General features: G+C 33.1%; 1 protein-coding gene across 1 annotated transcript; it reads right to left on the bottom strand.

The window, feature by feature from the left end:
• Positions 1-1,395: 1,395 nt before the first annotated feature.
• LOC123557695 (protocadherin beta-14-like) lies at positions 1,396-20,825 on the bottom strand. Its single transcript, XM_045349326.2, has 4 exons — positions 20,740-20,825; positions 10,014-12,787; positions 5,231-5,369; positions 1,396-4,244 (listed from the first exon to the last, which is right to left on the bottom strand). Exons 2-4 carry the CDS (start codon positions 12,696-12,698, stop codon positions 3,427-3,429), a joined length of 3,642 nt encoding a protein of 1,213 aa, XP_045205261.2. The 5' UTR covers positions 12,699-12,787; positions 20,740-20,825; the 3' UTR covers positions 1,396-3,426.
• Positions 20,826-26,546: the final 5,721 nt, after the last annotated feature.

Below are 26,546 nucleotides of genomic sequence, written 5' to 3' on the forward strand. Positions count from 1 at the left end.
AAAGCTGAAAGATCCCCATGTGACCTGCCCTGTTTATGAATCACTGAAAAGTCCAACAAAGCAAACTTGTCTATGAAATGAGATTATCACGTCTTGAGTAATTCCGCTGTATCAAAGGGAGATAAATCTTTTGTGATTATTTCTCGATAGGATTTTTATGCCCCCAACATCTACTGATGCGGGAGGCATATAGTGATTGTCCTGTCCGTCCGTTCGTTTGTCCGTCCGTACAAGGTTAACCAAATGGGACCGTTTCGTCTAGCATCAATACCCCTTACTAGAATGACTTGATACTAATGCAAATGTAACCTGTGACCATTCCTCGTCTTCAGACATCACCTAACCTCAGTTTGACCTTGACCTTGACCTCAGTTTGGCCTTAGGTTGCTTTATATGGGCCATCTCTTGGTTAACCAAATGGGACCGTTTCGTTTAGCATCAATACCCCTTACAAGAATGAATTGATACTAATACAGATGTTAACTGTGACCATTCCTCATCTTCAAACATCACCTGACCTCAGTTTGACCTTGACCTTGACCTCGTTTTGGACTTAGGTGCAAAATCTATCGACAAGGATGCCACTGGGGGCATCAAGCGTTGATTGAATGCAGCTCCATGTTATTAATATTCTAAATATATGCCCACTAAATTATAGGATAAAAAAAAGTGAGCTAATTACATATAAAAGCTACATGTTGTTAAGATTTTTGATTAGCTCAGTCTGTTTTTTTTTACTGTACTTGAACACTGCAGTATCCAAGGTTATTTAGAATTATGGAGACCAGTCACAAAAAATTTATTTTTTAGCATTGTCTCGCCCATACTGGTAACCAAGGTTCACATTTATCAACTTCTCAAGTGTGAAATTCAAATTCAGAAACTAGTATGCACAAGTGCAAGGATAAACACAAATCCAGAGTCATCATCTTTAAAAATATGATTGGTTCTTTAATTAAGTCTAATGAATTGAAAAGAACTGTTTTATCCATTTAGGCAGTAAGAACATAGAATTTAAAATGCATTTTTCTGCTGGCATACAGATATTTCAAAGTACTTTCATAAATTAATTCCATCCATCCATTCTATGATTTAATATCCACCCATTGTATAATTTATTATCTTCAGCAAGCTGAAATTAATTATCTTTTTCATTATATCTGCCAAATTAAAGATGTAAAATTTTAGAGCTTTTTTTCAAAAACAGAAGTACGCATAAAAAATGATGCTATGTTTACAATGGTCTGTTAACATTTATGGTCCAAAGGGAAGTAAATACTATAAATCTGCTCAAATAGTATAGTAAGATTACCTTCCCTTGTATAAAACTAAAGGGGATTAATTCCTACAGTACTAAACTGTGCAAGAAGGGAGATAATTTATAACATACAAAAATTGGCATAAAATGGATTTATTAAAAATATGAGCATTAAATTCTTGTTCTGAGAATCTAAAATGATTTTATAAAAACATAACTCTTTGACAAGATATTGAGCACAAATATTTGATCACTACATAAGACATATAAATGAAATAAAACAAAATGTACATGTATTATAAATTCCACTCATATCTTCATATAGATGTGCATTTATATAAATGTGTATGTATATTCTATAAAATCAATTTCTTTCCAGAAAAAAAGAGATCTAAACCCTTTCCAGAATAAATATGTGGAATATTTACAATATCTAACAATTATACCAACAGTGAGAGATCTTAACATATCTACAACTTGGATAAAGTTACAATTTTTGTAACTTCTGTGCAGCTTAATCATAAATTTCATCTAGATATTGAAACTAAAAAAAACTTATAATTAATATTATCAGGCTGACGAATACACCCAATCATGGAAAGAGTTGCAAAATTTTGCAGTAATTGTTTGTTTTTTCTAGTTTTATGATTATAATTTGTATAAAATTAAACTTTTTATGATGTCACAACATTATGACATCACTGATGGAAATAAATGTGTTTTTAGCTCCATCCTTCAGTCAATATAAATTTTTGACTGTGTTTAGACCAATGGAAATGATCAATATAGATTAAATGATAAACAGAAGTATTGTTTTGTGTCAAATTAACCACATTTCTTAGTCTTCAGCAGGAACAATTTCCCTAAATATACTCAAACCTTTAACCTTTAGCCTGCTGGGAGCGGGTGATTCTGCCTTTGTGACCAGTGCAGACCAAGATCATGGTCTGCACTGTTCCCTATTCAGTCGGTAAATTTTCAGTGAACACCCCTTCAAATAATAAATGGTCTGCCCAAATTGAATGATGGACCAGTCTGTTTTAGAAATTAGCAGGTTAAGGCTTAAAAATATGTAACTTGGCTGTTATATGGAGAGTTAGACATGATAAGAATTACAGAAAAATAGTTCCATATTGTTTAACAATCATATTCCTTTAATGCAATTAATCAATAATGAAACACAAATGATTATTCTTTTTAAATACCTGTAGGATTTTTATAATTATGTGAATACTAGGTAATTTGTGTATAAAATCAGATACAAAATGTTGGCAGCATTACGCAAAAACTTAAAATTTCAATGGCATTTAGTACAAAGTATATCATTTCCAAAATGGGAGCACTCGTATCAGAATGATCCCATGTTTTTTTTATTAAATTGAATGAAATGGTTTTATTCACCACAAAAAAAAATTAAACATTTAGCTGAAATTGATTTATGTACAATGTCACCATTCAAGAAAGTGTTATTATGCAAGTTTTTGCTTTGTAACTTGACAAAAATCATAAAAGTATAAAAAGGTATATCAGATAGATACTTTATTACCTTCACAGAATGAAGAGCAGTTGTAAATTGTTTTTTTTATTTAAAAAATCAGAGCTTAGAATAAAATTTTACATGCACTTTATTATTTTGGAGTATTTTTCACACTAATTTTACAAACTAGACGCACTATCATGTATATATTCTATCTTTTTAAACAATCGAGGTGAAATACTGGACCAAATCTATAATTGGGTAAGTCAGTCATGACAATTATACCAAGTGAGTTGTTGTTGTCACAAATGAAAACACCCATATAGAGGTCAGTTAGACATTGTTGACCTGAAAATTTAGGCAGCTGACCCATAATTTCACTCGGCAATTTCCATATGATTACGTACCATCATTGTAAATGTAGCTGAACGCAAATATGGCATTCCGTAATGAAATGAAGAATGCCGAAATTGCGTACGGAGAATACGTTATTTGCCGATTGTCATTACGGGTCCATGACCTTAAACTATATACTTGCTGCGTCATCGTCCTCAAAATGTATACCATAATATAACCATCGAAGTAAAACAAACTTGAATATTCAAAGTATATTCAAAGTATCAATAAAAAATTCCCTGACTTTCACCCTGACCTAGATATAACCAGTGACTATCATTTCAGATCACTCTATTTATATTTCAATGTCCCTTGCATAGGTGTTATTTGAGTATGAAGGACTGGCAAGACTTAAAGTATTTTCTTCATTTATCAAATCATATGTCCCTGAAGTCGTTATACTGTCACTATCTCTGTAAGTTGACTCAGACGCTAAAGTATCAACAGAAAATACATTGTCACTTTCTGAGGATTTTGAAAGGTAACCATCACTTGAACTACTTGATTTTGATTTTTCCATCACTTTGTCGAGATATGTTTTGAAATTGCTCCCCATTGGTCTGTTTCTGAAGTCCCTTCCCGATCCGAACTTAATCTGGTTGCTAGGCAACTGATTGTATATTTTGTCATTGTTTGGTCGTCTCGAAAAACTATCTGCAGAACGTCGCAACCAGTCATTTGCTCGATTAAGTTGACTTGGCGAACTTGTGATATCTTCACTTAACATTCGATGAAATTTACGTGGTTTTAGTCTTGAATCACTAATATGACTAATATCAGATGCTGACTGATTGGATAAAGTACTTGACCTTTCACTAGAATGGGAGTTCTCAAGGTCGTCACTAAACATGACTCGCTTTTGACTCTTTCGTAACTTTGAGATTTCTCTCCTCTCTGCAGTTTTTGTAGGGTTACTGCTAAAACTTGCAGTAGTTTGTGGCAAAAATGAACTATCTGAATTATTACTGCTACTATTGAAATTATCAAAATAGGTCTGATGTGAGAAAGGAGGTAACTGGTCATTGTAAATGTTATTTTTAGAAACACTTCCATCCGTGTAGTTGCTATGAAGATCTGTGTATTTTGGAGGCAGATAACTGTCTGTGGAACTCCCTGAAATTGAAAGAAAAGATGATTCTTAAACTGAGTTTTGATTAAAAACAGGAAAAACTTTTCTTCTAAATGTATGTTTATTAAGCAGTAACATTTTTCATTGTCTCAGGTACATGTCTCACCAGAACTCATGCCGTTTTATTCTTTTGTAGAAGGGAAACAACTCTTTACTTACCTTGGATATCAAGAATAGATAACTCTGCTAGACTGCTGATATCATCATCACAAGTTCACACTAATTCTGACCAAGAAAAAACAACTCTTTGCTTACCTTTGATATCAACAACAGGTAACTATGAAACTTCATCCACCAAACCATCTTAACTTCCAACTTTAACAGAATTATCACTACTGGTGATTCTATATACCAAAGGGAGAAAACACTTACCTGTGATATCAAGGACAAGTAACTTTAAAAGACTTCACAACAAGTTTAACTTGTTACCTCAACAGAATCAGTTTTCATACCAAAGGCAGAAAACTCTCTTGCACATCTTGGATAACATGGACTGGTAACTGTATGAGACTATAAGGATCTTACATGCCTGCCTGTGTAAGACGGGGTTTTCCCTACCCGAGGGACAGTGTGGAATGGAAAACCGAGCGTTAGCGAGGTTTTTTATCCATGCTGTCCCGAGAGCAGGGAAAACAGCTGTCTTACACAGGCAGACATGTTAGATCATTTTTCTTGCCTATCATGTTCAAAACAGAACGTGGAGACTAATAGGTTTGGGTATTTCTTGACATTATTTATAAAGTTTATGACGTCACAATGGTACCAGTACTGTGTGACGTCACCTTGGTGCACGCTATTTTAGACAAGGTTTTTCCCTAGGGAAAGACAGGAATATCTATCCCCGGCGTGTGCTCGGATAAATGTATACTTTCCCCACTAGGTAGGCAAGAATAGTAATATCAACATCACTACCACCTTGACCACAGTTCCTATTTCCTACCTCGCCAGACTGGAAATAAATCCTGCTTACCTGCGATATCAAGGACAGGTAACTCTGTAAGACTATTGATATCGACATCACTACCTCCCTGACCACTGTCCCTGGTTCCTATCTCACCAGAATTGTCACTATTTGTCTCATCTACCTTCTTTTCAAGCTCATAACCAAACTGAAATTTGAAATACAAAATAAAAATCTTATAACTTGTCAAATTTAAATAAGGAAGACCATTTTCTAAGAAAGGGTTGATTACTGTCATGATATTTTCATTTTTTTATATACCTTATGATTAACAGTAATATAAATGCACAGGCCAGAATCCTGTAACTCTGGCCAATATTACTGGAAGTGGGCACTACAATCAGTTACCCGGACCACCACGGGTGTGTTACATCATTTTTGATGCCATTTTACCCAGTGTTGTTGGAGTAAAAAATTCATTAATGTCCATCTTTTTATTCGGTTAACTGATTCAAACAGTCAAGTACTTATTTCTGTGCTTAGGTAAATAATAAACAACTCATTTCACGGGCATGATGTACTTTAAGTGAGTTATTAGCACTCCTTAGCCTATATTGGCACTCGTGCTATACCCTCATGCAAATAAAGAGTCATGTTAATAACCTCTTCAGGTCAACCATTGTCATTTAAGAAGTGTATTGCATTCTCCAAGTACTAATTTCATTTACTGACAAAATAAGAAGAAGGTAAAGGGTATTGTGAAATTATTTAAGTTCATGGGCTTGAAATTTCTCGGTTTGGACAAAAACAGCTATTTTGTGTGGATATAAATTCATGGCTTTCAACCTTTTAACATAAAATGAATAGGAGCTTAACTGATGTTCAAAGGGTCCCATTACTTTTAGGGATTGACTCAATTACAAAATCCACAAAAATTAGTCCCTAATGAATAATAAGGATTTTGCAGTATTTGCTTACTTATATGATACAGAAAAGTTACATTCAACCATTACCTTGCAATATTTCTGAAATGGACTGGTCTATCATTCAATTTAGGCAGTACCATTTATTACTAGAAGGAGTGTTCACTTAAAAATAACTGACTGAATAATAATAATAATAATAATAATAATAATAATAATAATAATAATAATAAAGACTTTATTTTAAGAGGCAACGAATTCAGGTAAAACCCGATCTTCCAAACGAGCCTCTTCATAATATATACATTTTTACAACAAAAAAAAAAAAAAATAAAAATAAATAAATATATATATATATATATATATATATATATATATATATATATATATATATATATATATATATATATAAATAGCAATATGAAAAAAGTCATGGTACACTACAAAGATCATTACATTGTTAACAAATTAATGACATTATATATACAGTATATAGGAAGAAAGTGAAGATGTAATCTAAAAGTATAGACAATGTTTACACCTGTGACACTTTCCAGTATGCTAGATATTTTTGTTTGAAAGAATATAAGGTATCTGCATTTCGAACTTCAACAGGTAATTCATTCCATATTTTAGGACCAGAATAGTCAAGACTTTTCCTATAAAATTCTGTGCTTGGTTTTGGCAAGTGCAAGTTCAGTTTTGGGTCAAGTGACCTTAGGTTTACTGTCTTTACTTCATGTAAAAATGTTCACTAAGTAAATTTCTAACTTCATCAAATTTTGGAGAAAAAAAGTGTATATTTAAATGCATGATTTTTATTCCATGTTTTTCAAACCAGGCTTCTTCAATGTAAGATTGATCAGTTGATTTATTTTGTAGATTGTGTTGTGCTTCAGTTTCCTTTGGTTTTGTGTTTGAATTTTCATTTAATATGGTGGGGGTGGATTCATGAACATCCATGGAAGATGTCTCCACATCACTGCTGTATTCTGGAACTGATGGTAGTTCAACCTTTGTGGGCCTTTGAAGGGTTGCTGGCGTGGTTGCCACATTGGTTTGCGATGCAGGCTGACCTTCGGAAAATTTCCATTTTGTGGTGTTTTTCTCTGGCTGGCATGGATATTAAGCACTTTTCGAATGGCTGCTTTTATATTTTTTGCTAAAACTGAAGCTCCTTTATCATTGAGATGAACTTCATTAGAATACAGACTTAGATTAACAGATTGACCATTCATAAAGGTATTAGTGTGGTCAACAAATATGTACTCATGATCTTCACAGAACTGCTTCAATTGCTGGTTTGAATTTCTTATTGTTTTAATTGATAATTTGTCTGTTTTCTTTTGCAGTATGGATGAAATAACCACTTTAGCTGAAGGATTTGTTTGTTTCAGTAGGTTTGTTAAGTCACTGTATTGTTCCATGATGTCAGATGTTTTCAAAATGTTTTCTTTGTAATTAAAAAGAAATCATTTAGTTTTAATTGATTTAAAATAGCGACCAGTGCAAGCCAAGATCAGCCTGCCCGTCTCTGATCTTGGTCTGCACTTGTTGCAAAGACAAAGTTACTTGCCACCAGCAGGCTAAAGAATAAGAACTTGGTCCATGCTGAGATTAAATATAAAAAATGCAGAATTATGGAGCTGGAATATTTCTTGACTGAGTCATTTTGAACAGGGACATGGGTAACTCTGTGATGACATCTTTTTTCACGGTTAAAAATTTTTCTTTTCTAAATAGGACCAGTAAAAGTACCTTTTTAAAAAGAGATTATATATTTTAAGGATTAGTCATAGAAGGGGCCTGGAGCGTTTGAACTAGTCTTCATAAATTATAACAAAGATTTGTGACTCTTCTCCTAACTGTAATTAGTAGATGACTGACAATTTATTATTACTAACTGCAAAATTATCATAATTAAGTAAAAAAAAAAATTAAAAGAAAAACTAGACCCCCATATTGAATTATGATTTTAAACCATAGCTTATAACAATTGCTTTGTGACAGTCATATTGTTGAGCCGCTAATTTACCTGTTTACAGGATATGTTTTGACACCTTTCGATAATGGAGAGCTATCTTTTATTTGTTTCCTGTTCACCCTTTCAGTCGTACTTGAAAAGCAACCTTTGAAAAGTTTACTCAATTTAAATTGTACGCAATAAGCCTTGTTTTGACAATGGATGAATTATTCCAATTTTCCTAATTAGAAGTAATTAAAACTAATTTCGGTTCTTTTTGTATTCGAACGATTATAGTCGTCTGTCATGCGACGTCGTATGGCACAAAATATATTTATCGGATCAAGTTTACAATGATCTGCCCTATCAGTAAACATACAGCGGTAACTTTCAAGGCCTTATTATGAAACAAATTTTGCCACTTCTACGCTGTTTTCAAAATGTTTTCTTTGTAATTAAAAAGAAATCATTTAGTTTTAATTGATTTAAAATTATAGGTACACCTAAAATATCTTTTTGATGCTATTATACAGAGTTGAAGAAAATGGTTTACACATAACGTTTACTTTTTCATTTACTAATTTGTTTAAACGCACGGAAAGTGCTAAATTGATATGAGCCGCACCATAAGAAAACCAACATAGTGCGTTTGCTACCAGCATGGATCCAGACCAGCCTGCGCATTCACGCAGTCTGGTCAGGATCCATGCTGTTCGCTTTCAAAGCCTATTGCAATTAGAGAAACTGCTGGTCACAAAATAATGCACTATGTTGGTTTATTCTAACCTTCCATTGATCAAACAAAACCGTGATTTAGTAGCCATGTTGTTGGAGCCTTTCCATGCAATTTTCTTTTGTCATGCGATTGTATCTGTCTTAAATTTTTTTCCAGTCTTAATTTGGAAATGTATTTGCAATCAAGAAATACAAACACACATTCAGACAAGTCTCCAGACAGAGATTTTAGCAAAACACTATAGTAGACTAGTGTTCTCTTCTTTCAAGAATCCTGACCAATGATCTCTTCATTCCAATTTCTGCATATAAGACAACCCATCAGGCTGGGCAGATTCTACTTTATTGTTAGCAAATTACCACTGATGTTGATTACTTTGATATTAAATGAGGCTTACTGTTTATAATTTTGGAATAATTCAATAATCATATGCAACAATTTGAAAGTTTCAGTACTTGTTGCCCTGATGTAACAAGATGGGTGTTTTTTCCTCATAGTCCTAGCCAAAGGACTGGAATGCCCACTAAAAAATGTACAATTGAAGTACTGCGGATCATTATTATTCATGAGTGGCTGTAATCTGTGAGTGTAATCTGTGTTGTGTCATTCTGCAAAGTTTAATCCAAAATGACCATATAAAACCCCAGTTTCTTCTTTTTTTCATTTTAAATTTGAAATCCACAAAAAAATTAGCTGTATGTGACAAACCACAATTTAACACAGTAAAATGAAATGATGTCACTGGTATTGTATCAAATAACAATACATATAACATTAACCTTCATCCTGCTGTCAGCAAGTGATTCTACTTTTGCGACCAGTGCAGACCAAGATCAGCCTGCACGTCCATGAAAACTGATCTTGGTCTGCACTGTTCGCTATTCAGTCAGTAAATTTTCATTGAACATCCCTTCAAATAATGAATGGTACTGTCCAAACTGAATGATGAAGCAGTCCATTTTAGAAATTTAGCAGAATAAAGGTTAAAATGTTAACCCTTAGCCTGCTGGCGGCAAGTGATTCTGCCTTTGCGACCAGTGCAGACCAAGATCAGCCTGCACATCCATGCAGTCTGATCATGGTCTGCACTGTTCGCTATTCAGTCAGTGAAATTTTCAGTAAACTTCCCTTCGAATAATAAATGGTATTGCCCAATTTGAATGATGGACCAGTCCATTTTAGAAATTTAGCAGGCTAAGGGTTAAACTGTACATCAATAAGTTATCTCACCTGTTTAACTTGTTCTATATATAGCTGATTATCAACAGAAGCCAAACTAGAGTTTGAAAGGTAACCAGTCTCATCTAGACTATTGAAGTAACCCTTCTGGTAGCCATCTTGGATTTGTAGACTGTCATCTTTGATTTTCTCATTGCCGTTGGAATCTTTAGAGGATGTTGAAGCAGACGATGACGAATCTATCAATCTCGGGTCAACTTCTTTTGATTCCATGATTATGTCTGACGTACTTCCAGATGTTGCCTTAAGTCGGTTGCACAAGCAGATTTTAACAATAACGATGATCATTAGTACAGAAACGATAGCGGTAAATATTACAATCCCAACTACAATCCACAAATTCAAGCTCATTCCAGCATTTAATGTTTCATTATTTGGTCCCTCTTTGATTTTGATAAAAAATTCTACTGAAGACTCCAAAGACGGATTTCCGCCATCTTTTACACGTATATTAAATCTTAACGTATGTCCAATATCCTTTTCATGCAAAGTCTTGTTCAGAAACATTTTCCCAGATTGACTATCTATATTAAAAGTGTAACTTGCATTGTTCTCGTCAATGAAATAATAAAGTTTAGCATTTTCATCGCTGTCATAATCTCTAGCAACTATTTGAATAACTTCAGAATTTTCCTGCAAGGAGAAAGGGATGCTGATGGTGTTATCATATTCATTCGGGTAGATAATTTCTGGCACATTATCATTATCATCTGTCACATATACAATTACCAAAGCGGAACTTGTTCTTCCACCCATATCAATTGCATGAACATAAAATTCATGAAAAGCGATTGATTCCCGATCAAGGATCTTTTTTGTTGTAATCATTCCAGACTCATGAAAATCGAAGAATTCAAGAACATTCTGGTCTTCTGGAAATTTCAAATAGAACGTTCCATTTAAACCTGCATCGGGATCTCTTGCAGAAACATTCCCAACAGCTGAACCTATGTTTTGACTTTCAAGAATATTCATTTTAAATGGGTCATTTCTGAAGATCGGATCATTGTCATTTAAATCAAGAATGTTTACAACGACAGTTCCGGTTGACGTCTGAGCAGGTTTACCTTTATCTATTGCAAAAACTCGAAAAATACTTTCTTCTCCATGTGTTTCTCGGTCAAGACTCACATTTGCAGTAATAAGACCTGTAAAAGAGTTCACTACAAACAGTCCTTGAGATTCAGCATGTAACGAATAATAAATCTGTCCATTTAATCCACTGTCTTTATCCGTTGCCGAAATTCTGACGATCGAAGCATCTTTATTGTTATTTTCAACAACCGATACAGCATAGACTGATGCAGTAAAAAGTGGGGCATTGTCATTCATATCCTCAACATGAATGATAAAACTTGAAAAAGTTTGTCTTGGCAAATTGCCAAGATCCTGACAAAGAATCGTAACGTTATGATATGCTTTAGTGTCATGATCTAATGTCTTATTCAAAATGATTTTGTAATTGTTGGCAATATGCATTGTTTCAAGTCTGAAAAAGTTGTCAAGCACATTGCAAAATACTTTCCCGTTCTTTCCAGAATCTTGGTCCATAATTTCTACATGCGCCACAAACGTTCCGATTTCCGCGTATTCAGATAACACATCGCCACCTGGTGGCAAATTTAAGTTTATAGTCGGTGAATTATCATTGATGTCAATTACTTTGATAATGACACTTGCTGTTGATGATTTTGAATTAATTCCGTGATCATATGCCACAACTTGGAAATTAAACTCTTCGTCCGTTTCAAAATCTATTGTTCCAATGGTAGATATTTTCCCACTTGTAGCATTTACTTGAAACAACTCGGATATTTTCTTTGAAACGCGATTGCTGAATTTGTATGAAACTTTTCCAAAATCGTTTTCATCTTTGTCAACTGCAGATAATTCAAGAATCACCGTGTTAGCTGCTGTATTTTCTTGCACAGATATATTGTAAAGTTGTTCAGAAAATATTGGAGCATTGTCATTATCGTCAGTGACTTCAATATCTAACGTAACCGTTCCTGTTAGTGGTTTGTCTCCACCATCTTTTGCCAAGACCACAACTTGATAAAATGGCTCCATTTCTCTGTCTAAAGGTTTTGTAAGTCGAATTTCAAAATCCATGTTGTCAGTTACCGTCAGATTAAATATATCAGTATCTGGTAATAAAACGTAAGTTTTAACATAGTTATCTTTTCCTTGATCTAAGTCAATGGCCGCTCCTGTTACTATTACTGATCCAACATCCAAGGACTCCAACACTCGAACTGGACTTTTTATTGGCAAAAATTCTGGTGCATTGTCATTTAAATCTTCGATTTCGATTTGAACTTGTATGAGAGTGGTTGGTTCAGACAACTCATATACAACAACATTGAACTCCAGGAAACACTCTAAATCGCAATCGTCAAACTTTTCTCTGTCAATTATTTTGTCAATAAACAAAAGACCATTTGTGTCGATTTTAAAATAAGTTGCACCCTTACTCATTTCACTTGAAATTCTATATTCTAAATCATTATATGTATCAGTTGATGTATTAGTGAAAAGGTTACTGTCAAGGCCAATACTGCCAATGTAACTGTCTACATCAAGTTCTTCCCTGATCTTGTAAAACACTGTTGCATCTTGGGTAAATACTTGACCAATCAGGATCCACGATACAGTCCAAATCATCAAAATTGCCATTTTTAATCCTATGAATGCATACGCCTGGCAATAACAGGTAAGTCCAAGTACACTGTTCTCATTTCAGTTTTCTATCTTTTTTCTGTCGCCTGAAAAGAAACATTTTGTCACATTAGTACACTAAAAATCACTTTAACCCTGATTTGTAGCAGAAATTAACCACTTGTGCTAGCATATGCATAGGTTAAGGTACTGGACCTTTAATCACAATGGACAATGCACTACAATTACATTTTCTCCTTAAGCAGTTTCATCGTTCCTCAGCTTAGGAAAGAAAATCATTTCTTGCATGCCAGACGGGGATTTCCGGTATGTTTACCGGTGCTGGAAAAATCCATCTTACACCCCGGGGTGTAAGATGACTCTCGTGCTGTAAATGACGTATTACGAACTACATATATGTAAAAGATTTAAGTAGTAATTTATATTTTATTTAAAAAACGGAATAAAAATTCAATACCTCGACAGTTCCTATTGGTTCCTGATAGTATATTTCTCGATTCAAATCACGTTATTTTATCAAAAATTCATAACGTTACGCTGCAACTGATAAAACAAAACCGGAACTTAACATTGTTATTTGTTTTGAAACGTCATTACGTCTTTCCTGTTTACAGACGATGGTTTCCCGCGCTTTGTTTAAATACACTGCTATAAGAAATAGTTCTAAAAGAAAGCCGTTCGATTGGTTTTATTTTGACTATTATTCCTTGAAATCGGTATGCAAGAAAAAGATTCTGTCACTGGTTATAGGTGCAGATGGGAATATCCGGCTCTCGGGTAACTGTTTAGGCGGTAACTCGGCAAGGAGCCTCGTTACCGCCTAAACAGTTACCCTCGAGGCCGGATATTCCCATCTGCACCTACAACCAGTGAAAGAATCTTATAGTACATGTATGGTGGGTAAATGCCAATAAAGCATACAAGAATATTTAATCGCACAAAATTGCTGATTGCCATTCTGGTCTCACTACATTCAAATATTGCTTCTGAAAAGCAATACCTTAAAAAAATTTACTGTGAAATCATTAATATTTGTGGGGGACTAATTTTCGTGGATTTCGTGGTCGAGTCAATCCACGAAATTTAATCCCAATGAACAAGAAAAATTCCCATTCAGTTTATGTTCAAAAGTTGAAATCCATGAATTTCATATCCCCATGAAAGTGCCGTTTTGATCAAAACCACGAAATTTCATGCCCACGAAATTAAATGATTTTACAGTATGTTTAAATGTGATTTCCAAAGAAGGGGTTATGATGATAGAAACAATTTACATTCAATTTGTTCTTGTTTTTGTTGGGTTTTTAAGGTCACTCTGACACCAAATATAAGTCATACGGTGACTTTCCAGCATTTTATGGTGGAGGAGTCAACCAGGTGACACCGACCCCATCCCCCAGATTATCATTTCAGGTATGGGCGGGCACTTGCATAGAACCACCAACCTCCCATACGCCAGCTGGAGGTCTTCCCTTTAAGTGAAAGAATTCTACACCTGAGCAAGGTTTCAAATGGTAAGTGATTTTAACCACACTGAGCCACACTGGTCCCTTCATGAAATTCAAGACATTTACATGATCCACAATGTCATGCTATAACCTACTACATAACGTAACTATCTTTTGACTATAGACAGAAATTGTCTGTTACCATTAACATAATTATACTTTTCAAGCATTAGTAAGATTGCAGTGTTAATTAGCATCTTGTAATTATGTAAGAAAAATGTTCTTAGAATGACTAATGTACTCCTGTCTGAAACCAACTTCTTAAAAAACTCACTTTATTTTAATTAAAGTCTGCCACTGTCTGGCTAATTACATTACCAAAATTAATTAATTTAACGCTCGCTATTTTGCAAAGTTCATGTGCACATTTATTATGACTAAACATAACATTACTCCTTATTTAAAAAAATATCAGTAGTGCTGTGTACAATGAGTTTCACCATTTCTCATCATATTAGTACAAAATCCTTGGTTCTTATTTGTCATAAAAATCAATCACTAACTCTGTAAAAGTAGTGTTCATCTTCAAACAATATCGGCATTGGTTATTCAAACTCTGTATATCATTTTTACTTCGATGAAAATTCATACACATCTTTTAGAAAATCTTCTTTCCCTTTACTTATAAATCTTGAAAATATATCCATAATTTTTCAAAATTACCGCTAATTGATATCTAATGTCCCACATTACATTCCTACAGCCTTGCTCCGTCCTAATATTGAAAAAGTCAAGTTTTAAGTCCACCTTACTAAATGCTGCATATATAATTTATCCTCTTTCCATAGTTTTCAAATATTAATATGCACTGATTAGTAAAATTTGCATATATCTCTTTTTTTTATACCATGAAAACTCTATCCAATCAAACTTTGCAAAAGAAATTTCCACCTTCAAGGATATTTATACCTATCCCGAAATTTCTCACTAAAAATCCGAACTTGTTTACAAGATACCTTGTGTATCAAACTTGGTTCTGAACTTCACAAATCAACAAAAAGTATCGAAAACCAGCAAAAATCTTTATTTGAATAATTTGGTGTTAAGCCGTTGAGTAAATTTGTCAATGTAACTAACCCAGCTGTGTGTAGTACTCGAATCCAATTCACAAATGGCTAATTGCACATACAAACAATCAAACGAAAATATTTTCGCTTGTTTGAATTGATACAGGTTTTCCGGCTATTGTATCGACTTGTCACAAAAAAGCTTTTTGACACCTGAATTTTCGGAACAGATTAGCTGAACGGTAAGTAAGAACTTATCCAAATATTGGACTTTCTGTAAGATGAACTCCAAAAGAAACTGATTTTAATGACTCAGATTTATGCAATAACAAGCTTGGTGCTCTCATAAGTACATCGCTGAGAACAGAAAAATAAGTCCTTGTAAAAATTATTGCGCAATAAGTAAATTATTGCACAATCGTAAAAGACAGAAGGAAAGATACCTAGGAAAAACAAACACTTGATAAAGTGTCATAATTGGAGCTAATCTCCTGTAATCCTAAAAGGAGCTCTAATATATGTCTGCCTGATTAGAAGAAACAAAAAGACAATGAAAATTTGTGTTTTTAAGGAACTGGATTACATATGAATGTATTGTGCAGTAGCGACTTTGAAGTTTCTTGTATTATAAGTCGAACAACATTATCCAACTTTTTCAAGTAGATTCATGTATGTAATATTTTACATATTTCTTAAATTATAAAACCCTTTTAAGATAAAAATATAAATTGCAGTATTTTAGTAAAACATACATGCACTGCATTTTCAAAGCATTCTTTTGTAATAGTTTTGATTTATAAAATGGTTTTAAACAGCTTTAATCATTTTGTTTGGCTTTTCTGCACTACTGAGCCCCCTAAATCCATTTTTTGAAACATTTATGTTAAAAAGATGCTTTTGAAAAATACATGTTCAGAACATAAAAATGTAATTTTAAATAAACATGACGAAAGTTTAAAAACATTTTTTGGTACTTTCTACTCTTAGATTTTTATTACTCTTGTATGCTGCTTCCATTTAATTAAGAATTGTCAGTATGTAAAGTTAAAAAAAAAAAATTTAGAACCAGTAATTTCATTGGGAAACAAACAAAAACCATGATCCCTACAATCAAAATTCCAAAACTGAAATTTCCTTTTTTCCATTTTTATTAAAATTAATTTCATTTTTTATTTCTTTTTAAAAAGTGAGATCATCCAAATGTTAATAAAAAGTATTCCAAATAAGTACAGAATTATAGTGAATCTTTGACTTATCTGACAAAGAAACGCATCTAGTTCTCTTTGGCCTTACGGTATTTCTTTTCTCATAATAAAAGTACTTGATGGCTATAAGCTGAAAAAGAAACAGTTTTATGAAAATAACTGACAGCCTGACAGAAAAATGGCATGAAATGTGAAGTACACACCAATACTGTACATTCAAAACAGCTTTTTGAGTGATTTTATCAAAATTTTAATGAATTGATTAACAAAATTATCACCCTTTAAACTTTACAGTTATCACTTTAACCTTTAGCCTGCTGGTGGCAAGTGATTCTGCCTTTGCAACCAGTGCAAACCAAGATCAGCCTGAACATCTGCACAGGCTGGTCATGGTCTGCACTGTTCGCTATTCAGTCAGTAAATTTTCAGTGAACACCCCTTTGAAATATAAGTGATGCTGCAGATATTGTATGATGGACCAGTCCATTATAGAAATTTAGCAGGGTAAGGATTAAATAATTATTACTGATGAAAATATCCCCATAACATCAAATACATGTGGTCATTTTGTATGTCAGTAGTCCTAAGTGATTTACTTAGACTAGCTCCTAGACTATGATATATCTTTTTACATTTTTATGATTGAATGTAGTGAACTGAGCCAGTCTATATTCTATGTCCAATATCATATAATTTCAACATCAGTCCTGTGTGAAAATCTCTAAAATAGACTGGCTTTTGTCTCTATGAAGTTGAATTTGTCAAAAAAGGGAAAAATATAGAAATATAGTTATCATCAGTCTAGTGGCTAGTCTATGATTTACTTGAAAGCTAATTTTGTCCTAGACATTAAATAAAATGCTAATAATTAAAAATTAATGTAACTAAAACATAAGCTATCTTGAACAATTAGTAACTCTAAATGAATATTCATATTTTTCAAATACACTATTCATTAGTAAACATTTAGAAAATAAAGTTGGTCAAGAGTGGCACAGCTATTTTTTGCTTCCGAACTTAAACAGTCACTTAACATTGTCAGTTAAATATTAGAATGATTTACAAAAAAAAAAAAAAAATCCTGAAATTTTCGAAAAATACTTCTATCCCATGATTGTGACAAAAAATAATTCTAAACACTACCCTTACGAAAATGAAACATGGAAACAAGCTGGCATTAAGCTGCAAGGTAACTGTCAATGATCTGGCAACAGTCTGTCAAAAAAAAAAGGTAACTGGAAATAATCTGACTCCTATATGGGAACAAACTTCCAAGAAAAAAAGTTTATCTGAAAATAATATGGACACTATTTCCATATTATTTCCAGTTTCTGGGAATAATCTGCAAACTATATGACAATAAACTGGCTCATAACAATCAGCATGTAAACACACTGACAATATTGTCAGCTTGTTTCCAGTGTCTGGAAGAAATCTGGCAGGAAAATGGCAAGAAACTGGAAATAAAAAACATAATTTCTATAATCGAATTGAATGAGTACTGAGATACCAGCTTGCATACAAAAACTTAAGCAAAAAATGCTATGTTGAAAAAGGGGCTTAATTTTGGAAAAAAGTATAGTTATGGGACCTGCTTAGTACATGTCAGGTCATGACATTGAACAAGTGTGTAATTAGTTTCAATTTGTAATTTTGTAAAAAAAAACAAACAAAAAACACAAAAAAAAAAACACAGGGGCATGTCCAATAACTTCTATTCTTTGAATAATCGAGATAAAAATTACATAAGTGACAATATTGTATGGATTGGCTGTCTGTCTGACAGTACATTGGATATAAATTTACTCAGAGCAGATTCTGACAATACACTGGCTACACAATGGCAATACACTGGCAATATACCCATCTTAGCAATTTTCACAGCAAAACAAATATTACAAGACACCTTATCAAAATGGCCAAGTGTTGCATTTTTCCCTCCAAAACTTTTTTCAGTTTTCAATAGTTTTCCAGCACTGATGGGCACATTGTAAAGGTACTTTTTCATCATTATACAGTTACTTGTTTTCATTGTAACACAGATTCTGTCCGCAACAAGTATTTTTGCTAAACAGATACAGAAATTTTAAAAGTCATGTATTTCACTACCCTGTAAAATTAAACTTGCAGATTTACCATAATCATTTTGTCAAATTTCCTTTGGTTTTAATATTATATTATTGATAACTGAAATATTGCAAATCTGAATTTGTATTAAAATTGAGTCACAAGCAAAATGAAGGTTTTAAGTCACATTAAAATTCATATTAAACATTAATAAGGATAAATAGAAAAAATATATACTGACACTAAACTGGAAACAAAATTCCCATACACTGACAATGCTATGACAATACAATGGTAATAAAGACAATTTTCCTAGGGGGAAATATAAAAAAAATTAGTAACACTGAGTAGTAAGCGATATATTGGGATACTAGTCCATCTTTAGCTCAGTAGGTAGAGCGTCGATCTACGGATCATGGGGTCGTGTGTTCGATCTTAGGACGGGGCTTATGTTCTCCATGACTATTTGATAAATGACATTGTGTCTGAAATCATTAGTCATCCACCTCTGATTCATGTGGGGAAGTTGGCAGTTACTTACGAGAACAGGTTTATACTGGTACAGAATTCAGGAACACTGGTTAGGTTAACTGCCCCCTGTTACATGACTGAAATACTGTTGAAAAACAGCATTAAACCCAAAACAAACAAACAAAACTAGTCCATCTGCCACACTAATGTATACCCGCTGTTACATGACTGAAATACTGTTGAAAAACGGCGTTAAAAACCCAAAACAAAAAAACACTCGTGTATAAGTGCTCATAACTTTGTACTGCATAAAGGAATTTAGTTAAAACTTCAAATAATGATTCCAGTTTGCTAAAGTGTTTCTCTTGTCCATGTAAGAGAGCCTGGCATGTTGTGACTGACTATACACTGACAATACAATGACAACACACTGGCAATATGCCAGTGTGTTGTCAGAAAAATATTTCCAGTTGACTGGCTGTGCACTGACAATACAAGGACAACAGACTGGAAAGTCCAAAAAGCCGCTTGTTGTCAGTTGTGTATCCAGTGTGTTGCCAGATTGACATTGCATACCAGTTTGTTGCCAGATTGTTGTCAGTGTTTATTTCCAGATACCTCTATTTAATTTAGCTCCTTCAAATAGTTTTATATGAAAAATCAATGAAATTTTGTTAAAACATCATTACAAAAATCACTGACAACAAACTGTATATAAACTGACAGCAGACTGGAAGTTAAATTTTACAGCTGGTTTTCAGGTCTGGAAATCAGCTGACAAGCACATGGACACATGATGGTTATTAAGTGGCAACACACTGGATCAGTTTATTGTCAGCTCTGAAATAGACTGGCAAGTAACTGGATTTTAGAGTATTATTGACTGGAAACACACTGGACATAAACTGACCACACACTGACAATAGGGAAGGTTTTTCATAAGGGTAAAATCTACAAACAATATCAGTATGTAAAAGTCACATTTTATGCTTTCTTTTAATATTATAAAAGATGAAATTAAAAATAATAAAATAAAATCACTTATTCACTATAACTGAAAGTAAAAAAAAGATTTATTAATTAAATATTGTAATCCCTAAATCTTTGCTGCTTTAATCTTACCTTGTTCAAAGTAAAAGTCACTTTTTGTGCTTTTTTATCTACGCACTGATTCTTTCAATTTAGAGAAAAATGAAAATTCAAAATAAAGCCACTCAAAACGATAATTGAAAAATGAAACCTTCAGATTTATTAGTTAAATATCGTAATCCTTTCAATCTATAATTTCAAAATATACTGCATCAAATAAAACTACTTCATACCTAGTTTAACACAGATTATCCATTTTTCCGAATTGCAATTACAACTACGAATGCTAATATCCCCGATAATTGCATTTAAATAAGACGCTTTCTTACGATGATGTGAAAAAACATCGTTTTAAATTCGGAACAATATAATACCCTGTCAGTATACCACAAACATTCACACTTTTTATTCCGACGAATGGCGGAGTTTGTGAAAAATAAAATGTCACTCTTTCACGCTCTCCACGTGAGTCCTATAGAATGATGATGGGATAAGATAGATTTTAACGTAAATTATAACCTCTCTTGTCTGAATAGAAAGAAAGCAAGCAAATGTCGTAGCCTCGATGGCCGCAAACTTTGTTTGTCAATTGTACCTGAACAAATTATGCATTTAGTTATCCGGTTATAATATCATTTGAACACAATCATTATCCTACCATGAGAAAAAGAACAAACAAATGGACACTTACAGGGGAAACTATAAATTATGCATAAAAGTACGGCAACGGAAAGCTATATCGCTTTCTTTATACATGCCCGAAACAAAATCCATTTTCAATAGCAACTAACGAAATTACCAAAATGCAGACTATATATTGTCTTCAAAGTGAAAACCGAGCTACCTACGTTAATTAGCTATATCAGATTATTTTTTTCATCCCACAATACAAGTGAAAACAATCAAATTCTCTAAAGCCAAAACTAGCCGTTAATTGGTCAATTTTCTCTTCATGCACACGTTAATGGCGATAATATTTTTCGTCACTAAATCTCTAAAGTATAAAGGTCTATTTGCTTCAGAAAGCTTTTTTTTTTATTTTAAACCTGTATCTTGTATTACAGACTATATTTTAAAGTGTTCACATAAAGGAAAGTCCAGACCAAATTTCATGAAGACTATAATTTTATAAAAGTGGATTTTTCTTTGCCATAATTTGGAAATAAATGCAGCTCTGTAAAACAAGCAAACTGTGTCACTAAAAACTTTGCATTGAGGAATTCATTTAATCCTTACCCTGCTAAATTTCTATAATAGACTGCTCCATCTTCCAATTTGGGCAGTACCATTAACTGTTAAAAGGGGTGTTTACCAAAAAGATACTGACTGAATGGCGAACAGTGCAGACCATGATCAGACTGCACGGATGTGCAGGCTGATCTTGGTCTGCACTGGTCGCAAAGGCAGAATCACTTGCTGCCAGCAGGCTAAGGGTTAAAGATGTGTATTGAAAATTCATGATCTCCTACCCTTTTAGACATCCTTTCCTTAACAAGTATTATCCCAGATATTGTCTTTAATTAACCTTTAGCCTGCTAAATTTCTAGAATGGACATTCACTTTGGGCAATACAATTTATTATTTGAAGGGGTGTTTGCTGAAAATTTACTAACTGAATAGGGGACAGTGCAGACTATGATAAGCCTGCAAGGGTGTGCAGGCTGATTTTGGTCTGCACTTGCTGCAAAGGCAGAATCATTTGCAACCGGCAGACTAAAGGTTAAATATAATAAAACACCATTCCTATTACATACAACATTCTAAAAAACTCTTGAGTGTGGAAAACGGAACTTCATAAATTTACGAAATATCCAATCTGACTAAAGTACTTGATCTTCTAAACGAAGATCTGAGAACGACCCATTCACATTCGTCTTCTGTATATTTTGGATTTCCAATATTGCTATTTTTATTTTCGCAAATCTATTTTTGTTTGAACCAATCAGACAACTTGTTTGAATGTCACTCTAGTTTAAGAAAAATTTGCAGTTAATCCAGGGCTCGAACCCGGGACCTCTCGCTTACAGCGCAAGTGCCCTACCGACTGAGCTAACCGGCTATCTGACATTTTTCGACATAAAAATTGCTGATATCAAAAACCACGGCTTTTTAAAGCTTGCAGAATGTTGTAAGTTAGCTTTTGATTGGCTAGCGGAAGGGTTGTCAGAACAAGGCCATCAATAGCTCGTTGTCAGATCCTATGCGTAGCGTAATAGGAGATGTACTTTAGTCAGATTGCGAAATATCCTGATCAGTTTTGAATTTACAGTAAAAAAGAAAAACAAATTTGAAGGGGTATAATTATATTTTTCATAGTAAATTTCAGCCATTTTCGATACCAATAATTATTATTGTTTTCTTTTACAAATTCAAGTCAAGCCTTTATTTGTTGTTAAATTGTCATAAAACTTTCAGGATATCTTAGAAAGCAAAAAAGCAACACCTTCATGTAAAAATGCTGTACAATTTTCAAAATAAAAAAGCTTGATTTCTTTTTAAAACAGGGAAAATACATTTTTGGCTATTAAAGGTAGTCCTTTAAAATTCAGAAAGACCTTGTACCACCCTAAGAGAACTATAGAATTTATACCTTAATCTTGCAAAATGAAGCTGAAATTCACCGAAAACTCATCTTAAGGATTACATTGATAAAACAGTAAATGGATTCTTCTCTGTCATGCAAAATATAATATTATAAAATGAAATAAAAGTCCAATTATTATGAAATCACTAATATTTGTTGGCGACTAATTTTATTGACTTTATGGTTGCATAAATCCACAAAATTAAATCTTAATAATTAAATAAGATGATTTCCAAAACCATATTTCCTTTAAAACATGATAAGCAAAATATTCATGTCTCCACAATATAGATGTCTTGGCCTGAAAAAATGGCACAAAGTAAAAACAAACTTGCTCAGTATTATACAAGGAAACACTGGGAAATAAGTCAATAAAAATGCTATTTATAACCATATGCTAGTATATAGTAGGTAAAAGGAATGTGTCAGGGAAATCTAATTATTACAAATCAATAATTAATTAATTGGGTACAAAATCCTATATATATTATCTCTACTGGAACAGAAGGTATACATAATACCCTTAAATCATGATTAAATATTCATCACAAAGAGATGGTCTAAGGCTATGATCAGATAATGGTCTACATTATTTACTTCGAGCATATTTTGTAGTTTTCATACATTTTTTTAGAGATATATTTAACAAACAATACTGCTTAAACCAAAGAGTTGAATATATATCAAAACAGATTTTATTGTCTATTTCTATTGGGAAAAAAAACTACCATCTCCCTTTAAGGATATCCTGAAATAATTAAAGGTATCCAATGCCCAATGTTCCACTTAAATATTTTATCTTTAGATTTTTGCTTTAAATGTAAAAAATCCTCATCAAATCTTGTTGTTTTTAATTTAACTAACTGATATACATTTGTTTTTGTTCTTGTTTTGTAACATCAGTCTCATCAATAGGAGCAAAACAGGATGGAGTTCTATTCAAACTGTTTTGATCAACTGTCACTGTTAGAAATGGTTTAAAACTTTGTCAAAGTCTTTTTTTTTTTAGAAAGAATAAACACTAAGGTTAAGAAAAATAATCAAGTTAAGAAGAAAGATTTCTCCACACCATTACCTTTACAAAGGAATATGAAAGATTTTTTTTCATTGTTTAATCCTATTCGAAATTTTTCCTCTAAGAAATACTTGGTATGGTCTAAAAGATTGATTGTAACAATTTTTTTTAAAATGAGGATTTTGCCATATGACTTATTTCGGGCCTGATAAACGATAAATAAGAATTATCAGTGCCATGATATCAAATATTATTTAGATAATTATTTGAGATAATTTACTTCACTGTTAAACATATTTCCGAGTCATTTAAATAAAAAAACTGATAACAAAACATTTTTAATACCTTAAAAATCTGAGCAGCAATAAATCAAATTTCACTAAAATATTTTTTATATTAAAGTCATTTTTTCAGTAAGTGAGCCAAAAAACATAAAACCATACTAAATCTGTTCTTCCTGGATGAGTTTGAAATTACAATATATACTTTAAATACATAATTATACAATATATCTTTTTTTTTACTATCTTCATTTTGCAAAGTCATAATTATAGTATCTTTGTAGATTATAATGTGTTGATGTGGCACACTTTCATAATTTTTACCACGCTTACTAAAAAAGCACAAATCTATGGTGCCTGATTTCCACCATTTCATGTCTTGATCTCTAACACAGAAAAACACAAAAGTTGACAAGTGCTAATTTGTCATGTCTGAACCCTTATCATGCTGGACACGACTGATTCTGCCTTTGCGACCAGTGCAGGTCATGATCAGCCTGCACATCCATGCAGTCTGATCATGACCTGCACTGTTCGCTATTCAGTCAGTATCTTTTTGGTATGCACCCTTTTAACAGTAAATGGTACTGTCCAAACTGAAAGATGGACAAGTTCATTATAGATATTTAGCAGGCTAAGGGTAAACATTCACTTTTTTAAAGTTTAACTTTTGGCATGAAGATATGAAGATGAGAAACATTTAAAGCAAAATAACATAACTATATAAATGAACAAATAAAATATTCTACTGGAAAAAAAATTGTTTAGGCAGCTACTAAAACTTCATTACAAAAACAAGAGATGGCAGAAATTAGCCACCATACAATTCAATTTCAGCAATTAATTGTAGTTAACTCCAGGCACAAACCTGCTGAACATGCTCAATAATAAATTACAAAGGCACACCTCCAGTTAACCACTGCCTGGAGGAAACACAATCATTAATTTGACCACAATGATAAAATATAGCCAAACACTTCCATTTTACCACACTTACTGAAAGCACACATCAAATTTACCACACTTCCTGATAAAACTTACTGCACACTGACATCTTCCATTTTTCCACACTGCACAGTGTAAAGCACCTATTTTACCACATGTTAAATGTCACAGATATAATTAAAATAGAAAATTAGGGTCGATAACTCTGTCAGATTTTCCAGCTAGAGTTAACCCAAAATATCATATAAAAGATACAGATGGACAATTCTTGCAACATCTTCTAGGAAAAAATGTACAGCGAAACCTGTTTATGACACCTCGAGAGGCAAAATCCCTACCTTCAAATTCAATTTTGAAAAATTATCCTTGAAACAGCCCTTATGAAAAACCTTCCCTATTGTCAGTGTGTGGTCAGTTTATGTCCAGTGTGTTTCCAGTCAATAATACTCTAAAATCCAGTTACTTGCCAGTCTATTTCCAGAGCTGACAATAAACTGATCCAGTGTGTTGCCACTTAATAACCATCATGTGTCCATGTGCTTGTCAGCTGATTTCCAGACCTGAAAACCAGCTGTAAAATTTAACTTCCAGTCTGCTGTCAGTTTATATACAGTTTGTTGTCAGTGATTTTTGTAATGATGTTTTAACAAAATTTCATTGATTTTTCATATAAAACTATTTGAAGGAGCTAAATTAAATAGAGGTATCTGGAAATAAACACTGACAACAATCTGGCAACAAACTGGTATGCAATGTCAATCTGGCAACACACTGGATACACAACTGACAACAAGCGGCTTTTTGGACTTTCCAGTCTGTTGTCCTTGTATTGTCAGTGCACAGCCAGTCAACTGGAAATATTTTTCTGACAACACACTGGCATATTGCCAGTGTGTTGTCATTGTATTGTCAGTGTATAGTCAGTCACAACATGCCAGGCTCTCTTACATGGACAAGAGAAACACTTTAGCAAACTGGAATCATTATTTGAAGTTTTAACTAAATTCCTTTATGCAGTACAAAGTTATGAGCACTTATACACGAGTGTTTTTTGTTTTGGGTTTTTAACGCCGTTTTTCAACAGTATTTCAGTCATGTAACAGCGGGTATACATTAGTGTGGCAGATGGACTAGTTTTGTTTGTTTGTTTTGGGTTTAATGCTGTTTTTCAACAGTATTTCAGTCATGTAACAGGGGGCAGTTAACCTAACCAGTGTTCCTGAATTCTGTACCAGTATAAACCTGTTCTCTGTAAGTAACTGCCAACTTCCCCACATGAATCAGAGGTGGATGACTAATGATTTCAGACACAATGTCATTTATCAAATAGTCATGGAGAACATAAGCCCCGTCCTAAGATCGAACACACGACCCCATGATCCGTAGATCGACGCTCTACCTACTGAGCTAAAGATGGACTAGTATCCCAATATATCGCTTACTACTCAGTGTTACTAATTTTTTTTTATTTCCCCTAGGAAAATTGTCTTTATTACCATTGTATTGTCATAGCATTGTCAGTGTATGGGAATTTTGTTTCCAGTTTAGTGTCAGTATATATTTTTTTCTATTTATCCTTATTAATGTTTAATATGAATTTTAATGTGACTTAAAACCTTCATTTGCTTGTGACTCAATTTTAATACAAATTCAGATTTGCAATATTTCAGTTA

This window comes from Mercenaria mercenaria, chromosome 5, assembly GCF_021730395.1.
Source record: "Mercenaria mercenaria strain notata chromosome 5, MADL_Memer_1, whole genome shotgun sequence".
Lineage (NCBI taxonomy): Eukaryota > Metazoa > Mollusca > Bivalvia > Venerida > Veneridae > Mercenaria > Mercenaria mercenaria.